Here is a 25,643-nt window from a genome sequence, read left to right as displayed (position 1 = left end):
ACAATTTTAAGGTTAGTACATAATTCCTTTGTTTAATCTATTTTATTTGTTTTTAAATAATATTTAAAATATGATTTAGTTATTAATTTTCTTAAATTTAAAATATTAAAATTAGTTATTTACAATATTATTTGTCTATTTAAATAATCTCATTACTTAGTTATTCCAATATTACTTATTTATTGAATTTCATAATCCATAAAATTGCACATTATACTATTATTACATAACTTTGTTATTTTAGTTATTTAAAATTTAGTTATATTAAATATTTTTTTTACATATTTAGTTATTTAATTATTTAAATAAGATGCAACATATTTAAAAATTTTCATTATTTAATTTTTATTTATTTTAAAGTTATTACATAATATTAAATATTTTGTTGTATAATATTTAGCTATTTTTAATATTTTGTTATTTATAATAATTAGTTATTGAAAATTTTGAATAATATTTTTTAATTTTAAATTTTTATTATTGAAATAAATGTTTTAAAGTTATTACATAATTTTATTATAATATTTAAATAATTGTTAAATTTTTTAATTAAAACTTTCTTTTGATAGTTTTAGATGAAAATTGGGGGAGAGGATAAATAGGAATTAGAGATAACTTAGGAGAAAAACTATACTAAATTAGATATAATTTAGGAAAAAGTGGGAGATAGTGGTGCCACTTGGCTAGATTAGATTAGATTTTGGTAGAGAGATTTTAGGAATAGTTTTAGGAAGGGATATCCAAAGGTATAAATATAGAGTAAAGAGGGGTGGGTCAGACATGATGAGGTGTCATTATGAGAGAGGGAGAAGGGAGTGGTGAGGTGGCTTCACGAGGGAGGAAGGAAGGCTAAAATGAGAGGGGCTGAGAGTTCTCTATTGGGGTAATGGAGAAAGCTCATGCCATGACATGACATCATTATATTTTAGTATGTATATAGATTATTATTTATGAATAATATAGCATATTATTTATATTATATCTTCAATGTTATTTTGATTATAATCCAAATCAATGTTCGAATTCAAATCATAATGTTGGAAATCTGACAAATTCTTATCGAAATCGGATTAGTTGGATTTCTTACCGAATTGGATCAGATATACCCTTTATGGATTCCGAACCATTTTGCAGCCCTAAATTCAATAATTAATCCTTTCACCTACAAAATTGTAGGTAATAAAAAGAAAAAAAAAAGAATAAGAAAATAGTAAGAATGGATATAACATTGAATAGAACATAATGGTGAATGAAGATCCATATAACCAACCTCATATAGTTGGGTATAAGGCTTGATGTAAATATGATGTGACCCTATATAATTTAACAATCGATATGGAAAAACAAGATCCATGTAAGACCCCATATAATCAGAATAAGGGTTGGATGATGATGTTGTTATGACCCCAATTGCCAATCGGGTCACCCTTTGGACTACCTTCTTTGTATCGGATATACTAATGTTTACACTTGATTCCCTTTTTATATATTGACAATCTTCCACACTCTTACACTCTTGAATTTCCAATTCTCCTCCCCATCTTGTGGGCCACCCCTAGAAGCCCATTCATACAGCTTCTATGATTGAAGCTCATTCAACTATTTCAATCCGTCCAGAGGTAAAAACAGTCAACTGATCAAGACAAAATTTCTCTCTTTTTTCATGGACCAATGGACTAAGGACCATCTAAATAGATGACCTTTCAAATCCATGGTTTGGAGCAGCTCACATGCATTACTTGAATCACCTGACGGGTTACTTTGCATTTTTTTTTCTCCCTCTTATACCCTTTCAATGGAGAGGGGGTTTTGATTTCACCCTTAATCAACAGATAAAACCTTACCTCATTTGATTAATTAATTGATTAGTTAAGATAATAAAAAAACCAAACTTTTCAGTGTATGATGGGAAAGAAAGATGGTCAAAAGTCCCATTATCAGTTAATTAATTAATTAACAAACCCTAATTTTTATACCATTCGATCGTACCATATGGCTTAAATTAATACTACTTAACAAAACAACAACAGTTTATGCAACTCTTGCATTCTTCGCCGTGCAGACACGGCGGGGGGGCCCACCGAAAGATATATTTACACAACAAAGATATTCGTTGTTCATGGGTCCTGTCCCCTCTCCGTGGGCGAAGAAAACCAAGAGTTGCATATTCGTTGTTCACAAGCAATTCTAGAACTTTACAACTTCGAGGGGAAGAGAGAATCCCGGAAAGCCATGCGTGGGCGTATTAATTAATTCCTCCTAAGACTCGTTTGTTTCCTTAATAAAATCCTTTTTTAATTTTCTTAATCTCGATTTTTGGCAAATATATGCTAGCCAACTCATCTCATTATTACTTTATTACTAAAAAGATGTTATTTAATTAAATTTCCCCAATTGTTGATTCCAAAAAATTATATTAAATTTTTAATTAAAAATTAGAAGGAAAATAAAAGCTTCTAATTTCCAAACAGGTGACAGGTCGGTCACCTAGGGCAAGCGCCTGTCTTATTTCACCCACGTGAACAGAAGACATCCCGAATCCAGACCGTTGATTGATTTGACGCTTGTCAGTTTAGTCAGTTCTGCGCCATTCCTTCCCCATTAGTCTTCTCTCAATCAAAGGTGGAACTTTGATGGAGATCTGAGAGGAGGACAGAGAGGATTCTCTACCTCCGATTACGACTGTTGGATCGGAACCTCTCTTACATCTTTTCGCTACCATTTTGGAATCCTTCCATAATTCCATAGTCCTCGCAACTTGCTATCCGTCGTAATTTACAATATTTAATTAATAAATAAAAAAGAGTAAAAACGGACAAGCTTTTACAGTTGCTATTGACAAAGACGCCTACCAGGAGGAGGCGAGGCGCCCATCCAACGGTCCAGATCCTTTCCTTTGCAATCTCTCAATCTGGACCGTCGGTTTAAAAAAACTCAGCTTTCGACGTAAAAAAGGACAGGTCCATACTGCCAACCATGCTAGAGTGTCCTTTTGCTAAAAGACAATCCTATCCCTTCATTTTCTCTTACCGAGACAAAACCCATATAACTGTTACGGGCGATAAGGTCATTTCACCCACCAGACATCAATAATTCGGTCAATCAGACTGTGTAACTATATAGTGAATATCGTACCTGTACTTTGCCCAATATCTGACGAACGACGCTCTTTTGTTTTTTCGTTTTATAGACGCAAAATTCCATTTGAAGCAGCGTATGCAGACCGTATTTCCGGAATATAAGCGGACAGACCGTATATAATCTCGACTGAGCGAGTCCGAGTGAAGGAGCATGAGCATCTCACTTTGGGTCTACAACCGTCCTGTACCGTCACATTAGTATGGTTGTCTCTTGTGGCCCATCCCGGAGCCCCGGGCCCACATTTCGTATGGTCCCCGATGTGGGCCTCATATTCCGTGATGCTAATTATGGTTCGTGGTGGGCCAACCTGCAAATCTCAATCCAACGCGATCTCAACTTTTGATATTGGATGCGTTTGGTGACAGAGTCCTTTTTACCCCTCACCCCGCTGCCAAACCCCAACACGAGATTCCATTTCCAACTGGTTACGCTCGAGAGGTTTCCGATTTCCGAATTCCGATACGATATTTTTTTTTATAAATCGAGTTATCGCGACACGTCTTCCTATACGTTTCCCGCTTCCGTAGGAATCCGTATTTTTCATTTTCAATTTTTTTTTCTATTTTAGCGGCTGCGCTTTCACACAGACGGATAAGAACGCTGGCTCTATGTAGACTGGTACAGGGAATCGAACGGCCACCATACACCTCCAGAGGCCTTAATTGTTATGATCCGTCGATTAATATCAGCGCCCACTTAACCCACGCTCAACCCCGGTTAAGATTTAACCACCCACCCTGCAAAAAAATAAAGCCTTATCCCCTTGATGCTTCTTACTGTTTCTTTCTCTGTCTCCGTCTCTCTCCCTGGAACTCAGCTCGATCTAAGATTGTTAATGGCGTCGGAGATCTCTTTTTTCTAAGTTATCTTGACCGGTTAATCTATAAATTTTTGTTTTGAGCTAATTCTTTTAAGCATCCATATTACTTAAGCTGTTGAGAAATCGAAGTTCTGCTAATCGAAGCTTCAATGGCGTATTCCTTTCCGGAAGAGGTCTTAGAGCATGTTTTCTCTTTCATTCAGGACGATAAGGACAGGAACGCCGTTTCTCTGGTATGCAAGTCTTGGTATGAGATCGAGAGGTGGTGCCGGCGTCGGATCTTCGTCGGGAACTGCTACGCAGTTAGCCCTAGGATTGTGATGAGACGGTTTCCGGAGCTGCGATCTGTGTCGTTGAAGGGGAAACCACATTTTGCTGATTTTAATCTCGTGCCGGAGGGATGGGGGGGATATGTGTACCCTTGGATCTCGGCCATGGCAGAAGCTTATCCGTGGTTGGAGGAGCTGAGGTTAAAGCGCATGGTGGTGACCGACGAAGCGTTGGAGCTGATCTCGCGTTCGTTTAAGAATTTTAGTGTTTTGGTTCTCTCGTCGTGCGAGGGGTTTACTACTGATGGACTTGCCGCCATTGCTGCCAATTGCAGGTTCTTCTTCCTGAACCATTTCTGTTGTTTTGTGTTCTGGGGTTTGTTCATGATCTTTAGTAGGTTGAACTGAAACCTCAAGTTGTCATTACTTTCAGTAGTTTGGTTGCTAATCGCTGGTCAATGCATGAAAGATTTTATTTTATTTCTTTCTAATTTTTCTTGGCTCCAACTTCTTGTCTTTGATGGAGAATGGCGCAAGTTTCCCCGGGACGGTTGCCGTCACTATTTTCTTACTTTTCCATTTTTGGTTGCAAATCTTCTCCCGTTTATCGCCCCGTCCTGAACTGACCTCTAGTTGTGATCGAAATGGTATCGGTTATTCTATTGAAAGATTTCATTTTGTTTGCTATTGCGGGTTTTAGTTCCTTGGTTTTTCGTACTAGAACTGGGAACCCATGGTTCTGGAGCTCTGTGTATTTCCTAGAGTTGCCATTTTTATCTCTGAGAGATCCAGATGGAAGATGGATTTTGAAATGAAATGACTAATGTGGAAAACCTAATGATGGCCATCTGGTTCCTTATTTTCTGTGTTTCTTTTGTTTTCTTATGGAATGATATCATACGGTTCTCCTTTTTGGATTTTGGAGGGTTGTGTTTGGGACAATGTGGGTTCCTCTGGATTCCCGGATTTCATTCTCTTTTCCTTTGCCTGTTTCATTTTTATGATAATAATGGTTTTGTTTACTTCGTTCTTTTGAGGTTCGTTTGAGTTGTATCTTTAGGATCCGGTTCGTTTAAAATTTTGGCAGTCGGTAGAAGATTAAAGGAACAAATTCCTCCTTGAGTAAAATCATTGAACTAGAAAAATTTAACCAGGGCAGTTACATAATTTCATCTTATGATATCAAATTTCTACAAGGACCCCTGGGTTGGATGTTCTAATTCAGTGAAACAATTTGTTTTCTTTCAATTTCAGTAGTATGCATTTGGTTGCAGAAATTGTTCTTCCCATCCTTTTTTTGGCCCTTTTCATTCTTTACCCATCTTTTTCTTGGCTATGGTCTAATGCAGGAATCTGAGGGTGCTGGAGTTGTGGGAATGTGAAGTGGATGATCGTAGTGGGAATTGGCTCAGCCATTTCCCTGAATCATGCACGTCACTGGTCTCTCTTAGTTTCCCATGTCTTGATGGGGAGGTTAGCTTCTCCGCCCTGGAGCGCCTGGTGAGTAGGTGCACCAACCTGAGGACCCTCAGGCTCAACAATTCTGTGCCTCTTGACAAGCTCCCTAACCTCCTTCGCCGAGCTCCTCAGCTTGTTGATCTGGGCACCGGTGCCTACACTGCAGAACTCCGTCCTGAACTCTATTCAAAGCTTGGAGATGCGTTTGCAGGCTGCAAGGGGCTTAAAAGCCTATCAGGGTTCTGGGAAGCGGTCCCATCATATCTTCCAGCGACCTATTCTATCTGTGCTGGGATTAGATCTTTGAACCTGAGTTATGCCACCATCCAAAGCCCTGATCTCGTCAAGCTCATCAGACAGTGTCCAAATCTGCAACGATTGTGGGTATGTCACTTATAATTGCGTGTCCTAAGAGCACCTTTTTATTTGCATGCCTTGCTGAAAATATACTCCCTGGATGATATCTATGTCTATGTTGTGGTCATTTTTTCTCATTTGAAATCTAAAGCAAGAAAACAATACAGGTATTGGATTACATTGAAGACTGTGGACTCAATGCCCTTGCAACAACTTGCAAGGACCTTCAAGAGCTGAGAGTGTTTCCATCTGACCCATTTGGTGTAGAGGCTAATGTCTCTTTGACAGAACAAGGCCTTGTCTCTGTTTCTGAGGGTTGTCCTAAGCTGCAATCAGTTCTCTATTTCTGCCGGCAGATGTCAAATGCTGCCTTATTTACCATTGCTAGGAACCGCCCCAACTTGACTCGCTTCCGTCTCTGTATCATCGAGCCCCGGGCACCAGATTACCTTACTCTGCAACCACTAGATGCTGGCTTCGGTGCCATTGTTGAGAACTGCAAGGACCTCCAGCGCCTTTCACTCTCTGGTCTCCTTACTGACCGTGTATTTGAGTACATCGGAACACATGCAAAGAAGCTTGAGATGCTCTCAATAGCCTTTGCTGGGGATAGCGATTTGGGCCTCCATCATGTCTTGTCAGGGTGCAATAGCCTCCGAAAGCTGGAGATCCGGGATTGCCCGTTTGGTGACCAAGCCCTCCTAGCTAATGCGTCAAAGCTGGAGACAATGCGATCCCTTTGGATGTCTTCATGTTCAGTGAGTTTTGAAGCATGCAAGTTGCTAGGTCAGAAGATGCCAAGTCTCAACGTTGAGGTCATTGATGAGAGGGGATCCCCAGAGTCGAGGCCTGAAAGTTTACCTATTGACAAGCTTTATATTTACCGGACAATTGCAGGGCCTAGATGTGATATGCCAAGCTTTGTTTGGAATATGGGTGAGAGGTCCGCATTGAGGTTCTCTTGACTCCAAATCTTTGGACCGAGCATGTATTTGCTGACAGGTTGCAGCTTGGAGGAATTGTGGTCAATGGTTTCAAATTTTTCTTGTGATGGAGCCAGGGTTTGTTTGGACAACAGATGAGATAAATGCGAAGGCGATGCTGAGGTTCTCTGAGCTCCATTCATGGGTTGAGCATGTTGGTCCGTCTGAAAGCTTGCAGCTTGGAGGGGTTGCAGGTATGAGCTCAATTTTTCTTGTCATGGATTTTATTTTTAATCTTCTTTAGCTTAATATAATTGCAGTGGCGTGGGCGGGGCAGGGTTGCTAGAGGGTATACAGAGAGTCGGGAGCTCAAAAGGCCATTTGTTTTATTGCTTGGCTGAGCAGAGGAGGAAGAAGAAGAGTAGTAATATGTATTGGTGGGTAACAAGGAGTGATATAGTTCTGATTGTTGTGAAACATGCTTAGCATGAACAAGCACTATGTATACCTTCTGACTAGCAAAGTGATGCATTTATTCGTATCTAGGCCGTTGGGAAGAATGATCAATGATGTTATTAAAACATCTATTTGGCAGCAGAAACTTTTCAGTCTTAGAAAATAATGAAGTTGGATTGCATAAAACCATTATATTGTTGTTTATGTTCAATTATTTATTCTTTTATTATATGTATATCAAATATCAAACACAGATATCAGACCCACTCAAGTCTTTTACCAAATGAGTGTTAAATTGACCATGCATCCACAGTGGTCAGAAAACAAGATGCCCTACGGGTCCCCATATGAAGATCTCTACGCGGATGGGGGAGTGGTAAGATGATCATGTCTCGATAGGTGTTTGTGGATTTGTTCGAAAGGAATGATGAAGATGATGTTCGAGTTAATTTCGTTCCAATTATGTTTCTTTTTGACTAAGGAAAAAAAAACTCCCCTACCCCCTCCCCCCCTTGGGTGAGAATCATAGGGTGGTGGGTCTGTTCCCTTTAGCCCCTCCAACTCCAAGGTAAGGTACGCGTACCACGCGTCAGTCTTGATGTTGAATTTTAATTTTTCATTTGTGTTCGTCCGCTGCTCCTCTACCACTGCCATCTGCCTGCCGCTTCACCTTTTTCTTTTATCTTTTCCTTCCTTGGAAGTGCTCTCTCTCTCTTTTAAGTGCTCATTATGAGGAATCTGTGGGGAGTCCAGTCCACCCTTTTGGTAGATAGATGGGTGGTGCCGCTGATTCTAATGGACTGTAATCACAATAGTGACTTAGTGGGGGGTGGGGGGGGGGGTTGGTGGGTTCCTTCACACTGTCTGCCATGGCATGGGTCCTTTGATCCTTTCCTTCAAAATGAAAAATGAAAAATCTCATCATGCTTGCTCAAGAAGGCATGACATTTAACTTGTAAGCCTTTGTATTGGAATCCTCGCCATCCGCATCAACGAAACATGAGTCAAGGTCCCTCCCCACCATTCTCGTGGGCGGTAGCAGTACATCAGTTGGCTTGGCTTGCCAATATCACTTCTGTCTGATCGGTTCATGGGGTGAAGGAGTTCTAAATTGGCTCCCTTCAATCGGTTGCAAAAAAAATAAAAAATAAAAAATAAAAAAAGACATCTGATACACCTATCGGTATCGGGCATATCTATATTTTGAACCTTGCCTATACGAGTCATTAGGCACCTGTACTCTTATTAACTGCAGGGTGTGAGACCAGCAGGTGGTCTGAAATCATTGCCTTTTCTTGCAAGAATTTTTAAGGAGATAAATGGGAACATCTTTCTCTTTCCCTCTATTAAGGCGTTGGGGAATGGAGAATGGAGAATGGAGATCCATCCCTTTACCCTAAAGTGGGGTGGGAGTAAGTGGGACTTATCATTTGCTGAGTCCAAATCTCTACATGCATGTCAGCAGTTACGTATTGAATCATTATTGCTATAATTGTTGTTAGTCTGATACATACGCCATACAATGACTAGGAGAGAAGACAAAGCTTAAAGCAGGGGGCACGCAGGAAAAAAAAAATTCTACAGGGACGTACCCTCATCAATTGTGACAGCCAGTCTGAGTCTGAGTCTGAGTCTGAGTCAGGCTTGGGGAGGGGAGGCCCCAAGCAAATGTAATCCATCTATCTATCTTTAATGCTAAATACATTTGGGTTGGAATCAAACTAATTATCACTTTGACAAAATAAGTCTGAAACAAGTGTTCATCCTGAGAATAAGGTTATTTTTAAGTGCTTACTGGCGTTTTTTGAGAAACCCAAAATTTACTTCCTTTAAGTTTTAAGTGCTTATTCAATAAGTGGCTGATTAGCTCTAAGTATTTATTTTTAAGCACTTTTTCAATAATCACTTATTTTAGACAGTATAGGATTGGTATTAAATGAAAGTTTGACGATCAATTCCACCCGGAGGAAGAGAGTAAAAAAAGAATACCAGACAGTTAAAATGGGAAAAAAAAGTAACTCGTGTGGTGTGGTTAACTTTTGCAGAGAGAGAGAGAGTGTGAGTGAGGGATGTGCTCAGCCTCGACTGTTGTGCCACGTGATATATTCCCGGAGATTTCATGGCGTCCACAACTTTGCTCCACAGACTCTCTCTCTCTCTCCTCTTTTGGAGAGAGAGAGTGCTGCTGAGAATTGAAATGAATGTCTAACAGACAGAGAGATGGGTGGATGGATATATAGATAGATGGGAGTGAAAGTAATGCAGCAACAAAGAGAGAATCACAGACTGAGTAAAGGTGCTGGTGCGTAGAAGATATTTGTCTTTGTGTAATACGTAATCACCTCCTCGTCTTGGCTTTTGCATCATTGTATCCAAGTATCCAACCCAAATGTTTATAGCTTTTCTTTCTTTTTTACACTCCATCCAAACGCTACTCTCCCTTGATGGCTGATGCCCTTCGTGTTTGGATCCAGAGTCATCCTACCCTGGCCGGTGATGGCCCATGGCCCATGGCCCATGGCTGATTTCCCACATCTATCTGCCAGTGTTTGATGCACAAAAAGGTTTATGGGAGAGACTGTAGTGATCTAAAAATCCTAGGAATGGTGCTCCAGAGGGGCTCCACATGTTCCCTTTCTACCTATTTATAAGACAATGAGTGATGTGGATTGACAAAGCGAATATATTGTCACTCAATTCAGGGTCTCTCTCTCTCTCTCTCCAAATTGGAGTATCATCTCTCCATGTCAAAGAACTTGGGATAGATTCTCCTCAAGAGGAAAGCCTATTAACCCTTTCACATAGTTTTGTCAATTGAAAAAGTGAGTAGAAAGTCAGCTAGTGAAGTCAGTGGATATTGTTCCCATTAACCTTGGACAGAATCCTACCCAACCCAAGTTAATTTGCTGATGGCAAAAAAAAAAAAAAAAAAACGTATCCAAATATGAAATAACCTAAGGGGGTGTTCTTTTTTTGGATTTTGAGAGGGGGGAAAGTTGGTCAATGGGATTCAAAATCCTATTAACCAAGAATACCATGTTCTTTTTACAGATTAATGTGGGGATCAAGGAAAGTTTAAGTGATACCCATCTCCTAGGTGGGTAAATAACTTTCTCACCTGGGGGAAGATTTCAACACTTAAATGGGACAAAAATGCCCCATTTAATATTGGATTTTTATGGCTAAAATGATCATTTTCTTTTTTTACTTGGGAAATAAAAGAATATGGGTAAATATACTTACTTGGGTAATCATTTCCCAAGAGAAAAACTTACCCGGGTAACTAACTGTATTTACCTGGATAAGTAACTTACCGAAAAACGAACGGGGCCTAAGAGTGACTACTAGGTAAAAATGTTCTATCAAGTGCATAGAGTATTGTCTACAACACCTATTAGAACCGAAGGGGCTAAGAGTTATAAAAAGACACAAAATGAGTTGGGCAGAACTAATAACAAATGATTTAAGTGTCCATAGTTTAATAATGGATATGACATTGAAATGGAGAAATATTATTCATGTAGCCTATCCCAAATAATTGGTACAAGGAAGTAGTTCATCCCCCAAACTCAAAATCCCTGTCCCACAAAACAACTGAGACGGTGGGATTCAAACCTAAATTCTCAACTACAACCAGGTAAAGATCTTACCAACTGAGTCAGTTAGGACCTTCCAATGCCAACTAGAAGGTCCATATCCAGTGCACCCATAACAATGCCTCAGATAGGAGGGACCAACAATGGGTAATGGCCATTTTTATAAGAATTATGAAATAATATTTAAATGCAAATAATGGTGAGTTAGGAAGCATGCGATCACAATGAGAGCATATAGAAAGTTGGGACACAATTAGTTGGTGACATTGTTCTCTCTCTCTCTAATTCACTTAGTAAAAATTGAGTTTTCTTAAATTTCAAATATGTTTTTGAGGATAGTTATATAGCTCTGACTTCCTTGGCATAAATCATATCAAAAGACCTGAATCGAGATAAAGTAAAATCCAAAACAAAACAGGACCAGAATTTGCATTTTTTTTATTTGTATTAGTACAAATAAAATTCACTGCAATCAAATGCAGCCTTAATATCATTTCCTTGAACAAATACAAAAAAAAAGGAAAAGAAAAAAGCAAAAGAAATGAAACGAAAAAAAGGAAGAGGAAAAAGAAGAAATGTTAAAGAAAATAAAACTATTTCTTTCAGAAATACTGCAAACGGTTTTATTGTCACTCTCCCTATTTTCCTCTTCTCTACCTTTATACAAGAGGAAATATAAAACAGGACTGGGATCTGCTCACAACAAAAATTGTACCAACTCAGTACCAACATGATCTGTATCTGTACATCTCACCATGAATCTGAGACCCACCATGTATGTGATGTGTGGACACAGATCAGGTTGGAACTTGTTGGAACATTTTTTGTTGTGATCAGATCCATCCCCAATAAAACAGGTCAAAAAGAATATTTAACCTCGTTGTTTGTGTTATCTTTCTACCAAAAACCATATAAGTTTTTTAAGCTCAATTTGAAAGGAGTGTAAATACAAATATGTACAATACAAATACATATAAAATAATACAAAATGTAAGGTTTTACATTCTGAGTATTTGTATTTGTACTCCTTCCAAACTGAGCCTAATACAAACTGAGCCTAAGGTTCAGTTTGGAAGGAGTACAAATACAAATATGTATGTTGCAAATACATACAAAATAATATAAAATATAAAGTTTTGCACTCTACATATTTGCACTTGTACTCCTTCCAAACTGAGCCAAAGTAAAAAAAAAGGACAAAAACAGTTGAAAGCAAGGTTTTTAAAACCGATTGGATAGAGAACCGTTAAGGGGACTAGTTCCCAGATCAAATGGACAGCCTGTTCTGACTTAAAAAAAAAAACCAAAAACTGTTATCCGGATTGATAGTTCAACTGCTTGAATCAGTAAATCGCTAACCAAATTAACGTTTTTTTTGGCCAAAAAATCGGTTTTAGGGTGATAAATAATATTGTATGACCATATTGATAGAGCTCTCTCTCTTGTGTGTGTCTAGGGCTTGAAGTACTTGTATGGCTCTCCATAATATGGGGTTGAATAGCCTCTACTGTCTACAGGGATTCTTTTTCAAAGAAAGCTTTGACTGTCCACGTTCCACAGCCTCTGCCGCCTACAGGCCTCTGATCTCCATGTGACATGTTGGTCCATAGTCCATTCAATCATGCCTTCAGCATTGGAAACATGGCTACAAAAGAGGAGGGGGGGCTCATATAATTCAGAAACCAACTAAAACTATTCCTACATGACCAAATTAAAGTTGGCAAACGAATCCGTAGCAGCATTAGCCTCCCTAAATACATGAATACCTGAATGACACCTGCTATAAATTGTATAGCATTCATTATCATTCAGAGAATCAAGGGCCCGTTTGGTTTATGGGAATAGGGATTTTGTAATCAAAATCTCATTCCCTTTCCGAGAGAATAATCATTCATTCCTCTTCCTTTGAGAATAAAATTCAATTTCGACTGATTTCAAGTCCCATTCAAATTCCTGTTAAAAGCAAACAGACTATAAAAATAGCCCACTCCAACTCTAATTCCAATTCCAACTGTAAACCAAATGGATCCTAAAATTTCATAGCACCTGATTAAATTCCTTTTAAGCTATCTATAAGACTATACCAAGTTTTTGAGTCCCCCACAAGTTAAGTCATACAGCCCTGCCTCTAAGAGGACTAGCACTGTTACTGTTGCATGAAGTTCGTATAGACACTAATGTGTCAACCAGGGAGAGGCTGTCAAACAGAGAAAGCCAATTTCTTTCAGTAACAGTCAAATAATATCAATATGAAATGCATCTTTTTGACCAAAATTTGCCCATTAATTTAAAGGCTAGTGTCCCACTAGATAGGATATTCTGCCCATAATTTTTAAGGATTTTTGGACTGCAATCCCCTTTAGAAATCTGAATTGCAGCCCTCCCTAATCTATTAGTAGCCCCTTATAAATCGCATCCTGCCCGTGGATCTAGCATCAACCCATGGTCAGAATTCAGTCCACCCCTAGAGTGAAGCAGTAGGTTTCTAGGGGTGGACTGAACAGTAAAAACCCCTAATTTTTAACAGTCTCACCAGATCTTACCCATGGCAAACCGCCACCTTGTCCATGCGGTAAAAATCTGTTCCAAGCAGAAAATGGTCACCAAAAGGACTCTGGATCTACTGCAAACAAAGCTGCGTACATGGACCATGCAACTTATCAATAGTGGACACGCCAATGTTCCCTGCACATTAAATGTGAATCCCATGTGTACCAAACACTGGTTTGTTCATTCTTGGTTGGTTATATAACCCGTTGTACACGACCACCACACGGGGTTAGGGTGTTCAGTGGTATGGAAAATTTGACATCACATCTGTGCTGCATGTATTGGGATCAGGAGATGCTCCCAATACATGGTTGGGATATGCTGTGGGGCGTAGATGTAAATTCAAGAAATTTGTGGATTGTATGGTTTGGTCCTGTTTGGCGTGTCTTTTCACACAGTTTATCGGCTATTTAAAAGCTTTGCAGACCGCGTTGTAGCCTTTTTTCATTTGGTTCATAGGAGATCTAGCTGCCAAAAAGCATTGCGCCAAAAAGATGCATGAAGCCTGTTTTGGATTATTTTCAGGAAGCTCCAAATGGTACCTTTTGGTTTTTTTTCAACTCGTCTTTGCGCAGAAAAACATGCCTTAACCAAACAGTTCTGCTAAGATCTTGATGCAAAAGTCCATTACGTCTTTTGACTATCAGAACTTCCAGAAATCTTTCAAAAAAAAAAAGAGTGATTAATCTTAATCCTCTTAACATGAAACAGATGAAAGATTAGATGCCTTGAGACCATCAAAGAGTTTTCGATCTTGATTCTTTAAGCATGAGAGAGGAGGGGGGTCATGGAGGATCTAAATCCATCAACCGGAATTCAGGTGCTACCAACCAAAACGCTCCCAATATGTCCCAACTGGCCATTGCAGCGGCACATTGGGAATATCTTCTCATGAATGACAAGGAAGATGTTCTCAACGTGCAACTGCAGTGGCTTGTTGGTACAAATGTCGAGAGCATTTTGTTTGTAGCAGATCCCTACCCCATCAACCGAGAATTCAAATGAACATCCTTCAGAGCACACCCCACACTCCCACAGTACATTCTGGCTGTGCATTGGAAACATCTCCCCATATATGAGATCACATTTGCGCCTCACAGAAGACAGCCCCACAACATATTCCAACCGTGTATTGGGAATATCTCCGGAAGAGGGAGATGTTCCCAATACACGGGAGTGATGTTCTGTGGGGCGCCCATCCCAACTCATAAACCCGGCCTTTTGGCCCCAAGGACTTGTCAGTTTGATTAACCCTAGATTTTCTTTCCCCCACCAAACTGCTGGTCTCAATCCTCAGACAATAGGCTGTACCGCTTGGGTGGCCCCGAACCAGTCGACCAGTCTTGTCAATTCTGGCCCTGAACTAAGCCCTCAGAAGAAAACAAACAAGAGACAGGTAGGTGGTGAGCCATGGTGGCCCCGGACCCCTCAACTAATGGTTTTCTCAATTCTGGACCAGACCAAGTCACCAACACTACTGTTGCAGAGGCAGTAGAGACTAGAGACTAGAAACTAGATATAGAACATAGAAGCAGAGGCAGAGAGCTCTCTCACTCTTGTCCCCAGTCCAGTACCACTCAGCATGCAAACCAACACCAAGCCCCCCTAAGACCCAGTAGAGACAAAACATACAATTTGTCAGTGCTCATGTCACGCGTTGGTTCCTTCAATATTGACTTTGTTCTGCACCTCATCGCACTGTTCAGAAGTCGGAACTCAGAAACTGGCCTCCAAACGGAGCCAATCTATGTTCTGTGTTTGTGTTTGTGTATGTTATAGATCGACCCAAAAACAAGGAAAATCTCCAGGGAAGGAAGCAACAAATTGCCTCGGCCCATTTTTATAAGGTTGAGACAGATTTTCTGGTTTTCAGTCTCTAAACAATGAAATTAGATAAAAACTTGAGTTTGGGTGGTCAGAAATCAGAAATCAGAATCCAAAAGGATTTGTGCATGTGGAGTAGAGATGTACTGCTTCTGTTTCGTCAATTCAACTTGCACATGCCAAGTCGCCTTCCATCTCACGTCAACCCCACCTCAATCTCTGCAGCAGCCTGGACTGATGTTGGCGTCATTCTGGGTTGCAGAATTTGTTTCTTGACCTTATCATCATCGCCTTCTCCTTTTGAATTGCAAAACACAATCTCTTCCTTTGATGAACTCCAACCATGGTCCATGGCCTCCGATTCCCAGGATGCAAATCTCTGGACTAGTAGTAGTGTAAAAGAGAAAAGAGATTTTCTCTTGTTTTCTGAATGAAGACATTGGAATCATCATCATATTGCTAACAAATCTGAGGTACTGTACGGCATCATACTGATCCAGATTTAATCCAAATCCCACCACCGACCAAGAACTGGAATCAAAGTTCACGAAGAATTCGCCATGGATGGACATCTGGGTGAAGCAAGGGCAGAAAGTTTAAGCTAAGGATACATTCATGTCTGCTTACACTGTTCATCTGGAAAATGGAAAGCCCACTCACCAACTCTTACTTTTCAGCAGCTCACTATACACAGAACATGTAGAACTACTGAGAACTACATACATACATCCATACATTCTTTTAATACCTCAATTTTGCATTTAAATTTTGAACCCAAAACTTTTTTCTGAGACCATCCATACCTACTTTTAATGAAATTGCAAATTCTTGGGACAATTGATTAAAAATCCTGCTTGTATGACATTATCCATCTACAGAAGATCAGGACCCAGCATTGAATACTTCCAAAGCAAGAGATGTCTTTTCTGAATATGTTCCAACCAAGAGATGTCTTTTCCATGAAACAATATGGTCCATTAGTTTTGGTTTTCCTTTTTCTTTTTTTCTTTTTATCATTACCCAATGTTGGTCCATCCAGGGTTTTGGGAGGAGTGGAATGGAAATGGACATGACCTTCGGCATTTTCTGGCTCAAAGCCTGAGAGTTTACCATTACCCTCTCTATATTTCATTATCTCAAAAAATAAATAAATAAATAAATAACTCAACAACAAAGATCAAAATATCGCAATCTCGGGGAATATCGGCCAATATGTACCGTATCAGTGATTCTCCAATATATCCCTACACTGAGTGTTTCAGGGTCCCACCTATTTCAGGGGTAGACGGGCGTATCAACCTGTATTAATATTTTGGTCTTTGCTCAGTAATTGCTTGAAATCATGGTTTTTTGTTTTCAAAATCACATGAAATTGCCCCAAGAATTTTAATAGTGTACATTCCACTTTTGATAAAGAGGGCACACTCAGTGTAAAGACAGAGATACCTTATTTACAGAGAAAAAGAATCAATACAAACATCTGAAAGTACTTTTTTCGAGGTACTCTGAACAGTTTATCAAATAATATGGGATGTGCCCTAATCATCACCAATGTAAGTTAAAGTTAGAGGAAGCTTCCCTACACAACCAAACTGGCTTATGTGGACAAATAATTGCCATCCAGAGCATCCATTAGATAGAGGGTTTACATTGAACAAAGTTTTCTGGCTGAAATTTCTTCAATAGATATATGGTGGAGAGAGGGATGCAGAGACTTCAAAATAATTTGCCACGTGGATAATACGTTGGTCCTGAAGCTCAGAGGACGATCCTGATTTGTTGAAACACCTCAGGACTGGTACCCGTACAAGGAAAAAAGGATTGTACTCGCTTTGTTCAAATAGCAATCATCCACTGCGCCGGTTTAAACTATAGGCCTATTGAGTCACGGTAGTCTAAATTTTAAGGCCCCATCATCATAATAGGCCTTTAGTGGCCTTGAGGCCAGAACCCACATTCGATAGGCCCTTTGTAAATGTCCAAATAGGTGGATCTAGAGACCAACAAATCAGCCCAAAAAAATTTTTCTCACTCTAACGAAGGATGCAAGCGTCCTTCCAAACACTGTACTGTAGACACATAACCAGCCAATGTTTTAAAATCCGGTCCCAGAACCAGAACCGCTTTGGTCACTGATTTTCGGGTCAGAAGTACAACCATCCAGCCTGAACGGATGGCCCAAAACCATTGTCCATGTCAAACAGGTTGATGGTTCAACCACCCAGATCAGCAGATCAACAGTTTTTGGCAAAGGAAAGGTTCAGGGGTGAAACGGAACTGGTTGCCTGGACAATTTCCAGGCTGAACAGTCCAACCATTTGAATCAATGAGAGTTCGCAAACCATGTAACTAGCATTCTATTAGAGCTAGAAATTATTTGGGTATCGGGTTCAAGTGATGTCTAACTTGATGTGCTAAACCCTCACTATCTCAATTTGAATTTGAGCTAATAATCCATGTATTCGCTGCAAATCATTATTTGGGTCTTGGGCTTCAGGTGATGTCTCACTTGTTGCGTGCTAAATCCTAACCATCTCAATTTGAGTTGAGCTAATCAATCCATGTGCTCTGTCTTGTACCAGTAAAAAGGATTAAGTGGCATAGGATCTCGTTTACAGGATTACCGCCCTGTATGTTGGCCAAACGTCCATCATTGCCAAATAGTTTCCTGTAATTGATAAAAGTAATTGACAGACAAATATATATTCAACCAATGCATCTCTTTATTTTTTTCATGAGTTTTATCCACAAAATGTTAAGAGATAATGGATATCTGTTCAGAATATAGACCAGTTATTTTCTTGATTTCCTCTCCATGCTAAACATCATTAATGAACAGCAGTAACTAGAAATGTATCACAATTTTAACCTAACCTTGAAGCCCCCAAAATCCACATAAACTGTTAATAATCCAGTACTTTCGAAGTTTAGTTTTGGCATCGTGGTGAGAGTCTAGGTAAGCCCATCATTCCATTCCCTGGCATATTTCCCTTTAAGACGACCCCGGGTTGAGAGCTATAAGCCCATCCCCCAACACTCTTCCCCACCTACTCCACCCATCCCAAATCTGAAACCCACAACCTCTGCATCATAGAGCAGCAGCCTGGTAAATTTGCCCACCAGCAACTTAAGTTTGCAGGATAATGATTTACATCACCTATATATAGTAAATATCTGTGTAAGATAATGACTTCAAGTAAGTTTCAAGTGCTTTTCCACACGGATACAGCTATTTCTTTACCAACTAAGCACAAAAGACAAGTAAATTGTCACTGTAGCCTAAGCTTGCATAATTTTTTTGTTGGTTAACTAACAGAAAGTGTTCCATTAACCAGGAGTAAACACCAAGCTGCTCAAACAAATGGGCAGCAAGCTGCAAGCCAAGAAGTACAACAACTTCCAACAACAGAAACCTTAGAAATAATAAAGAGTATAAGTAAAAGATCTGTTACAAATTACAGCCCGGTCCTGAGCAACCCCATCTCTCTCTACCCTGGCTCTTCCCAGAGAGTCTTGCCAACATATTAGCACTCCTAGGAAACCAGTTAAATGAGTTGTTCAAATTGACACCTAGAGAGTGAGTCGATCTCACCAATGGCCTGAATTGCCATGGAATCTAATTATAAGATCTCACCCAGCATATAATTGTTCGGTAGTCACCCTCCATTTCCACATTCCTCAAACCCTGCATCACTGTTAGTTTAGGCCTTGAATTAGGGTCATCAATTCTGCCCTTAGGGAGTTCCCATACCCAGCTGGACGGCTGGACCCAAATAACTGAGGATTATATTGCCTTGAAGGTTTCTAACAACTCCCCCACCCCAGATTACCCAAACAGCAGCCATCAAAAGTCAGTTTACACCCCCTGTCAATGGTGGGTGGGGAACATTGCATTACCCTTTGGGGCTTACTAATCTGAAAACCAGCAACAGTATGCCATCTTCTGAATAAATCATTAAGATTTACTCCATTAAATTCTTTACAAATCACTGCTCAGTGCAAGGCTCTTATCATTGTGAGTTCAGTCAATTCCTCAACTTGCTTGGTTTTTCTTCAAATATCCTAGCATTACTTTCACTCCACCGCTCCATGCACGCATTTCCACAATTTTTTTTTCACTGAGTAAAGCCATTTATCACATGTGATTTAAGCAAATCTACAACTTCAAGAGGTGCCACCGAATCTCTTCCAACCAAGGAAAATAATTTGCTACCACACCCGAGAGGCATAGGAGCAATGCAAAAGGAGATGGTTGGTATTTCCCCGTTCTTTAGGCATAGGGCAGGCACACACACAAGGAGAAAGAGACCAAATTTTCCACTTCCTTTGGAGTTTTCTTAGGTATTTATGGTTTGATTGGCCATCTCCCAACAAAAAATCGTTATTTTAGGAAGAATTGGAAGAGATTGTTTTTAAAGATGTAGCAATGACAAGGCAACAACAAAGTGGACAGATAAATTTAAGCCATAGCAATGAGTATCATGCTTAAAAAACAACATTTTTCCATTATCTAGTCATTGAGAAAGAATTTTGAGGAGGAAAAAAGAATATTGTAAACAATGAGATTGAGATATATGCTTCCATCTAGAATTAAATAAAAAAACTGCTAACATACCCTCAAATTACATGTCATTTAAATATTCATTGATTGAACCAAAAAAAGGGAAAAAAATAGATATTCATTGACAAGTCAAAATTGTTTTACCAATCTGATGTGCCAACAATAAAAGCTTAAACAACTTCAACAGATCCATTTACATCATGAGTTTCAATGAAAATCCTAACTGTTGATTCTGATTTTAGCAGTAATCCCAACATGAGACATGCAACAAATGTCACAGCTCCCTCACCCTTCAATGCAGTACTAAGCGACTTGAACCATGGTTAAGGATGAAATATCCCAAAACCTCAATGGATCAGAACTTCTTGCCAACTTATCATTCAGATCTGAACGGTCAACCTCTTGCTTCATATATAAATGTCAACATAACATTGAAAAGTTCAGCCTCCAAGAATGTGATGATGCAACACAGAAAGAATACTGAAGCTACCATTGGCTTCTTTCCTCCAAATGAATCCCAATCCACTGAATCCATGAAGAATAATTTTAGAGAACCCTAAGCCTTCAACCGTCTGAACTCAAACCAAATCTCATAGTGGTTGAAGAGAAAACTATCATGGGTGTGTTTACCCATATATTCGAGTCCTAGACTTGTCAACCGCTTTGTACACTCCTCTCCCCCCAACCGTGAGCAGAACTTTATATTATGAGAGACAAAAATCCTTCCTTCAAAAGGTTTCAACCTGGTCACCAACCTCTCTAGTCCTACCCAAACAAGCTTATCCGGCATGTGAAGAAAAACAGCACTAGCATATATCAAATCATACCGAATTCCAGAACCAAACCTATTAAAATCCATATCTTCGCCTCTCACAATCAAAGGGCGCTTGTGCAATAGACCCTGAGATGGAAGCTCATACCTAAATGCGGCCATCAAAGAAAGCTCATCCCTTTCTAAACAATGGTAATGCTCCGGAATAAGGTAACGAATAAAATGTAACCCAACACGGAGAGTGCCGCATCCAATCTCAAGGACACGGGCATCAGGCCTAAGTTTAATGGACTCTGCAAGGAACTCAAACACATCGCGACCTCCAGCCCAGGGCTCTCCATAGTTGCTGTGATGCTCCTCTACAAGCAATTCCCCGAGGCAAGGCAGAGCAGTGTGGTTGTTTGCTTCCTCTCCCTCGTAGTGCGATATGCCCTTGAACCTGAACATTGAACAAAGTTAATCCCTGATCCCAAATTCTCAACAAGTAGTGGTGGAAAATCAAGCAGAAACACAAGTATTAAAAGCGCTTGAATTTTGAATAGTTGACAAATCAAACAACAAATCTCAAGCAACTGGTGAAAGCAAAGGAGCAGTTAATAAGAGTGTCTCCCGAGATATAAAAAGAAATCTGTAGTAAAGTGAGAAATACAAATACCTAAACGAACAACAATGATAAACTTCTTTGAATTTAGAATTGAACAAAAGTCTAGATCTCGATCAAACAATTGTAAAAGGAGGAAATTGAATTTAGAAACAATTTTTTGTGAAACTTAGAAGAAAAAGAAATCTAAGATGGTATTCCGAATAGAAATGGCCGCATTTAGTTTTTCTTTTTTTTTTCACTTTTGGATCAATACACACTCCTACATCCTTAAGATTACAGGTTCAGTTTCAATTAGTTGTTGAACAAAAATATAAAATAATTATGTTGGAATTTAAGCGCTCATGGAGAGAGAGAGAGAGTACTGATTTAAATCTTGCAGCTGTTGGGCGCGAGTCCGAGGGTTAATGCCCTTGCGTAGAACATTAGGCAGCATCTCGAGTTTGTTTTGTTGGATCTGATATTTCACCCAAGCTATGTCTTCTTCTGTCGCCGAGATTTGAATGTCAGATCTATCGAAACTTCCGCTGTCGTCTGTGGTGATGGTGGCGGGGCGGGAGCAGGAGGAGAGGAAAGGGAAGAGAAAGAAGAGAAAGATAGCTGTCGCTGCAACTGATAGTACTAGTACTGGCACCGTAATAATCACCCCCTTCGACGGAGCCATTGCTGGCTTGCTGCTTACCGCTGTTGCTGCTCTGCTCTGCTCTGCTCTGCTCCTTCCCTTTTCGTGAGTTTTTCTGAACGGCGGACGAGTTTGAGAGTAAGGGCATTTTGGTCATAAAGGTAAATTTATTTTTAATTTTTGAAAAAGTTCCCGATTAATATACTATAGTAATAAATATATAATCGTTATCACTTTCTACTAACGGGTGAAAGACAAGAGTCCGGATTTCCCAATTTGCTCACGAGAACCCTGCCTATGCCTACTCATAATATACTATTCCCGTAAATTGGGAATATCTCCCCTTGCATAATACTATATAGAAGATGAGATATTTTTCATGTGCGACTGTCGTAAACGTGAAAATGTAATGAACTTGTTGTCAATTATCCATCCCCCTGACTGCAGACCATATTTAGATGCAATGAACTTTCTCTACCAACCATTTTCTTCTCAAGCCTAAACCACCTGAAAATCTTGGGCTACAGATTTGATCCCAAGCAATCACATGTATCTTTTTTTTTCCACTTCCCACCCTCCCTCTATTCCTCCATGATCTCAGTCTTCCCCTCATTCTCAACTTTTTCTCCTTAGTGGCATCTCATCTCTTTTCTGTATCATACTTCTGTGTCTTCTTCTATTTTATGCGACTATATCTCAAATTGTGTCCAATCCAAACATGGTCCATTGATCACCCCAATCTTATCTTCTATCAATAGACTAGATATTGGTTCAACCCAACCTAATCCAATATAAACCATTACACATGGACTAGGTCGAATAGAGTCCAAATTTTATAAGAGAATATTGGTTCCACCCAACCCAATCCAATTCTAAAATCACTTATTTTGTGCAAATACATAGATAGGATCAGGCTAAAGTATGAAAGATGACTTGAAACCTTTTAGAGAACTGGTGCATATTGTTTAACATATAGACATTTTATCTTTTTTCACTAAGGCATCTCAAGCATTTTATCTAGTGTTTAAAGAACCACAAACCAAATTGAACCATTTTAGTAGATTGGACATTCAATTTATGGTTTACACAGTCTGCTCTTTGAATTACCGAACTGCTTTATGAGCATTTTGGTTGTTCGCTTTGCATAGTTACTATTTAGTCTAATAAGTTAATGACTCTTATTCCCTTTACGTTTCTTTAGCAGGTCAGCAGTATGATGGCCATAAAGCATAAGTTAACATGATCAAATGAGAGCTAGTTGGAGAATTTTTCCAACTAGATTGGAGCAAATAAGACCCCCCCCGGGTCTTTGTAGCAGTATAGATTTTCTTAACTTTTCAAAATGAGAAATAACTGCTACGTCAGCAAACTCATATTGTTTTTTTTGTTAAAATGGCAGTCATTTTGGTTCAATTTTGTTTTTCATAGCCAAAGCTTATCCAAATAGTACCTAAGTTATGGGAACAAAACAGAAATTTTGTGAAATTTGTGACATATGCGGAAACTTCACATGTTATATTAACTCGTTCATTTTTTTGTTGAATCACCTCATTTAATATGTTTGGTATATATATTGAAAGTAGGTTGGATTCACTGAAATTTATTAGTGTCAACAATTTTGACTTTTCTTGTATTTTAGAGTCTAGAATTCAACATGAGCCAAGAAAAGAGAAAAAGGGTACAACAACATGACCCAAGTCCACGCTCTATGTTGTTGACAGTATGTTTTAATGATTTACTAATTTATTTCAATTTACTAAATTGCTAAATGGTTTGGAACTTAACCATGAACTATGTTTTTATAAAGTCTAAAAGTCTACAAGCTTGCTAATGTCCTGAAATATGCTGCATCAAAAGTTTCAATTGTGTGAGTTTTGTAAGATAATAGACTAAATTGTTAATGTTAGAATACACAAATCAGGGGTATTTTGGTCATTTGGGTTTATCTATTTGAGAGTGAAAGGTCAATTTTATTTAAGTTTAAGTTATGTCCCATCACTTATGAGGGACAATATGGTCTTTCTTGTAACTATGTTATTGGAGATAAATACAAGTGGGTTGGCTAGAGGTGGACTGATTTTTCCTAATCTGGTCGAACCCTTCTTCTCCTCCTTCTTCTTCTTCTCTTCTTCTTCTCTACTTTAACCTAGAATCGAATAGGGATTTTGCATAGTATTAGAGCAATAAAACCTAGTTCTCTTTTCCTTTTTTTTCTTTTCTTCTTTCCTCACTATTTGTCTTCTTCCTGGGTTCGCCGTCAACCATTTCAGCTTTCTTTGATTTTCTTCTAGCCTGAGTGGAAGCTCGACAAGAGGCCAAAAAGGAGTAGTCGTTTTGTGGTTTTGGAGGTGAGTATGCCTCCAGTTACTATGGTGGTGGTCGTTGAGGTTGTGTACTAGATGCCCTCTATTATGTGATACAAAGAGGGCTGTTTGTGGACAGGTATGAACAGTTCTGTTTTTTTGCCCAAATAGTGGACTGTAAATGCTGTGTTTTGGTTCAAAATATTTTTTTGTGGAGGTTTGAAGTGACTAGTATGCATATCAGCCTTGTTCTCCTCTGTTTTTACCTCATATGTGTGCTGAAAGTAGGGTTTTTTGACTACTGAAGTTCACGACAGCAGTGGTGTGGTGGTGGTTGTACTGTGTTGAATGGTGTGTGGATGCTTCTGAATAGTTGAAAGTGAAACCTTGTGTCGTGTGGTGGTGTTTATACTAATTTCTGTGTTTGATTTAATGACTGAGCGATTTCAGCTTTTGTATTTGATGTGCAATGTGTATTTGAAGAAGTTGGTGGTGCTGAAAGTGAGATAAGTTTTGTGGAAGTGCGTGAAGTTGTGCTGAATATTTGAAGGTGAATTAGTTAAGATGGCATCGATTGGAGATGGGAATGACAATAAAACAAGCGTTATGATTTCTCCAGATTACCTAAATGTTCAAATGACATCTATTAAGTTGAATGGCGAGAATTATGTGTCGTGGGCAAAATCTGTGGAGGTGTTTTTAAAGGCTAAGAAAAAAGTAAAACATGTAAGAGAGGAGAAACCCTCCTCTGATTCTCCAGGGTTTAGTGACTGAGAACAGGAAGATGCACAAATAATGACATGACTGTGGAATAGCATGGAACCAAAAAATAGTGTGAACTTTATGTTCCTAGATACAGTTAAAGAAATCTGGGATCATGCTAAGAAACTGTACTCCGGACAAGACAATACAACTAGGGTGTATTAGTTGTACCAAGAGTACTTTAATCTGAAACAAGGCAGTCAAAGCTTGGAGGAATACTATGAAAGTTTGAAGAATATTCGAAATGAGCTCAATGTGTATCATCCTCTGACACAAGATGTTCAGATTCAGCAACAACAGCATGAGCAACTTGATGTGACAAGGTTTCTAGTGGGTTTGAAGGCTGAACATGAGCCTGTCCGAACACAAATACTGGGGGGGGGGGGGTCTGCTCTTCCCTCACTTGAAGAAGTTTTTGCCTGTCTTAGGAGGACATCTATTGAGTCTATAAAGCATTATTCTCTCTCAGATAGATCTGGTTTTGTGGTGACTAGAGGGGGAGGCCGTGGAAATAGAGGTGGTGGTGGTGGTCGTGGACTTCTAGGTAACCGTGGTGGTCCCATGTTTAACCGTGCTGGTGGCCGAAGTGGAGGTCGGGACTCAGGGGGAGGTCGTGGTAAAGGAAGAA

The 25,643-nt window shown here is 39.3% G+C and overlaps 2 protein-coding genes across 2 annotated transcripts; one reads left to right on the top strand and one right to left on the bottom strand.

The window, feature by feature from the left end:
* The first annotated feature begins 3,898 nt into the window (after positions 1–3,898).
* LOC104585903 (protein TRANSPORT INHIBITOR RESPONSE 1-like) lies at positions 3,899–7,610 on the top strand. The gene is made up of 3 exons (XM_010242944.3): positions 3,899–4,565; positions 5,580–6,072; positions 6,213–7,610. Exons 1-3 carry the CDS (start codon positions 4,111–4,113, stop codon positions 7,008–7,010), a joined length of 1,746 nt encoding a protein of 581 aa, XP_010241246.1. The 5' UTR covers positions 3,899–4,110; the 3' UTR covers positions 7,011–7,610.
* Positions 7,611–19,944: 12,334 nt separating this feature from the next.
* LOC104585912 (uncharacterized) lies at positions 19,945–22,082 on the bottom strand. Its single transcript, XM_010242957.3, has 2 exons — positions 21,694–22,082; positions 19,945–21,166 (listed from the first exon to the last, which is right to left on the bottom strand). Exons 1-2 carry the CDS (start codon positions 21,990–21,992, stop codon positions 20,512–20,514), a joined length of 954 nt encoding a protein of 317 aa, XP_010241259.1. The 5' UTR covers positions 21,993–22,082; the 3' UTR covers positions 19,945–20,511.
* Between the last annotated feature and the right edge of the window lie 3,561 nt (positions 22,083–25,643).

The sequence above is a fragment of the Nelumbo nucifera genome, chromosome 4, assembly GCF_055504915.1.
Source record: "Nelumbo nucifera cultivar China Antique chromosome 4, China Antique-T2T, whole genome shotgun sequence".
NCBI classification, from domain to species: Eukaryota; Viridiplantae; Streptophyta; class Magnoliopsida; order Proteales; family Nelumbonaceae; genus Nelumbo; species Nelumbo nucifera.
This window is presented reverse-complemented; position numbering and strand designations above follow the sequence as displayed.

Excerpts from the sequence above, each read along its gene's own strand:
- LOC104585903 (XM_010242944.3), top strand. The coding sequence starts at position 4,111 with ATGGCGTATTCCTTTCCGGAAGAGGTCTTAGAGCATGTTTTCTCTTTC. Across the intron at positions 4,566-5,579 it reads GCCATTGCTGCCAATTGCAG|GAATCTGAGGGTGCTGGAGT; the intron begins GTTCTTCTTCCT and ends GGTCTAATGCAG. Across the intron at positions 6,073-6,212 it reads CAAATCTGCAACGATTGTGG|GTATTGGATTACATTGAAGA; the intron begins GTATGTCACTTA and ends AAAACAATACAG.
- LOC104585912 (XM_010242957.3), bottom strand. The coding sequence starts at position 21,992 with ATGGCTCCGTCGAAGGGGGTGATTATTACGGTGCCAGTACTAGTACTA. Across the intron at positions 21,167-21,693 it reads CAGCTGCAAGATTTAAATCA|GTTCAAGGGCATATCGCACT; the intron begins GTACTCTCTCTC and ends TTCAATGTTCAG.